We start from the raw sequence: 908 nt of genomic DNA on the forward strand, positions 1-908 counted from the left end.
GCACCCAGAGCCCAGCTCTTTGTCAGCCTCGGTGTGTCCTTGCTGCTGGTGGCAGCCAAGGGGCCCTCCCTCTACTCTTGTCGTGGTGTCCTTCAGCAACCATCTCATGGTGAAACCTAAATTCTGGTAGTGACTGCCTCAGAGTGCTGCTCTGCTGTAACACTCCCCAAAACCACCTTGTTCCTGTGCATTTCCCCCCAACACACCCACTGGAGGACACAAATATCCCTGTTGCTGTGCAAGCCCCATCCTGTTATCAGCCTGTTCATCCAGGAGCAGCCCTGTGCAAATCCCTTGCTCATCTTATAACCAAGCTGGGGTTACCCTTTGTTGGGGCACCCTGGTGGCACAGGAGCCCAGCCTGGGGTGGACAGTGCTTCCCCCTGGGGATTACTGCTGTGATCCCTGATGTTTCATCCTCCCTGTGCCCTGCAGTGTGCCTGAGGATCCAGATCAACCCCCAGAACAAGGGCGAGTTCCAGGGCATCTCACCTGAGAGGGCCTTTGCTGACTTCCTCTTTGCCAACACCATCCTCCATCTTGTTGTCATCAATTTCGTGGGCTGAGCTCCAGAAGAGGCAGGTACTGATCTGTGGGGTCACAACAGGGGCAACAGCAGCTCACAAAACTTTTGTAGAGTTGGGAGAGAACTGGAAACCTGGAGAACCCAGGAGCCCTGGCTCCCAGCTTGGTCTTAAGCTGTTGTCCTCGAGGTGGCTGCAGGGTTAGGGTGTCTGGCTTTCTGGTGTTGTGCATGTATTTTTGGGGTTCTTTTTTAATTTAAAAGGCAGTTTGGCTCCAGAGTGTTACAGAAACCTCCCCACATTCCTCTCCTACCAGAGAAACAAACCATTTCTTCTTTGCAGGTGGGGCTCTGGGAGCTGGAACTCCCAGGCTCTGTTTGTGAG

The 908-nt window shown here is 53.9% G+C and overlaps 1 protein-coding gene across 1 annotated transcript; it reads left to right on the plus strand.

The window, feature by feature from the left end:
• Nucleotides 1–435: 435 nt before the first annotated feature.
• On the plus strand, nucleotides 436–566 carry DAD1 (defender against cell death 1; the record flags this gene model as incomplete). The annotated part of the gene is made up of 1 exon (XM_008945092.1): nucleotides 436–566. A coding segment is annotated over one exon (131 nt), but the record flags the coding sequence as incomplete, so codon positions are not given.
• Between the last annotated feature and the right edge of the window lie 342 nt (nucleotides 567–908).

This window comes from Merops nubicus, unplaced genomic scaffold (assembly GCF_000691845.1).
Source record: "Merops nubicus isolate BGI_N331 unplaced genomic scaffold, ASM69184v1 scaffold3358, whole genome shotgun sequence".
Classification (NCBI taxonomy): Eukaryota; Metazoa; Chordata; class Aves; order Coraciiformes; family Meropidae; genus Merops; species Merops nubicus.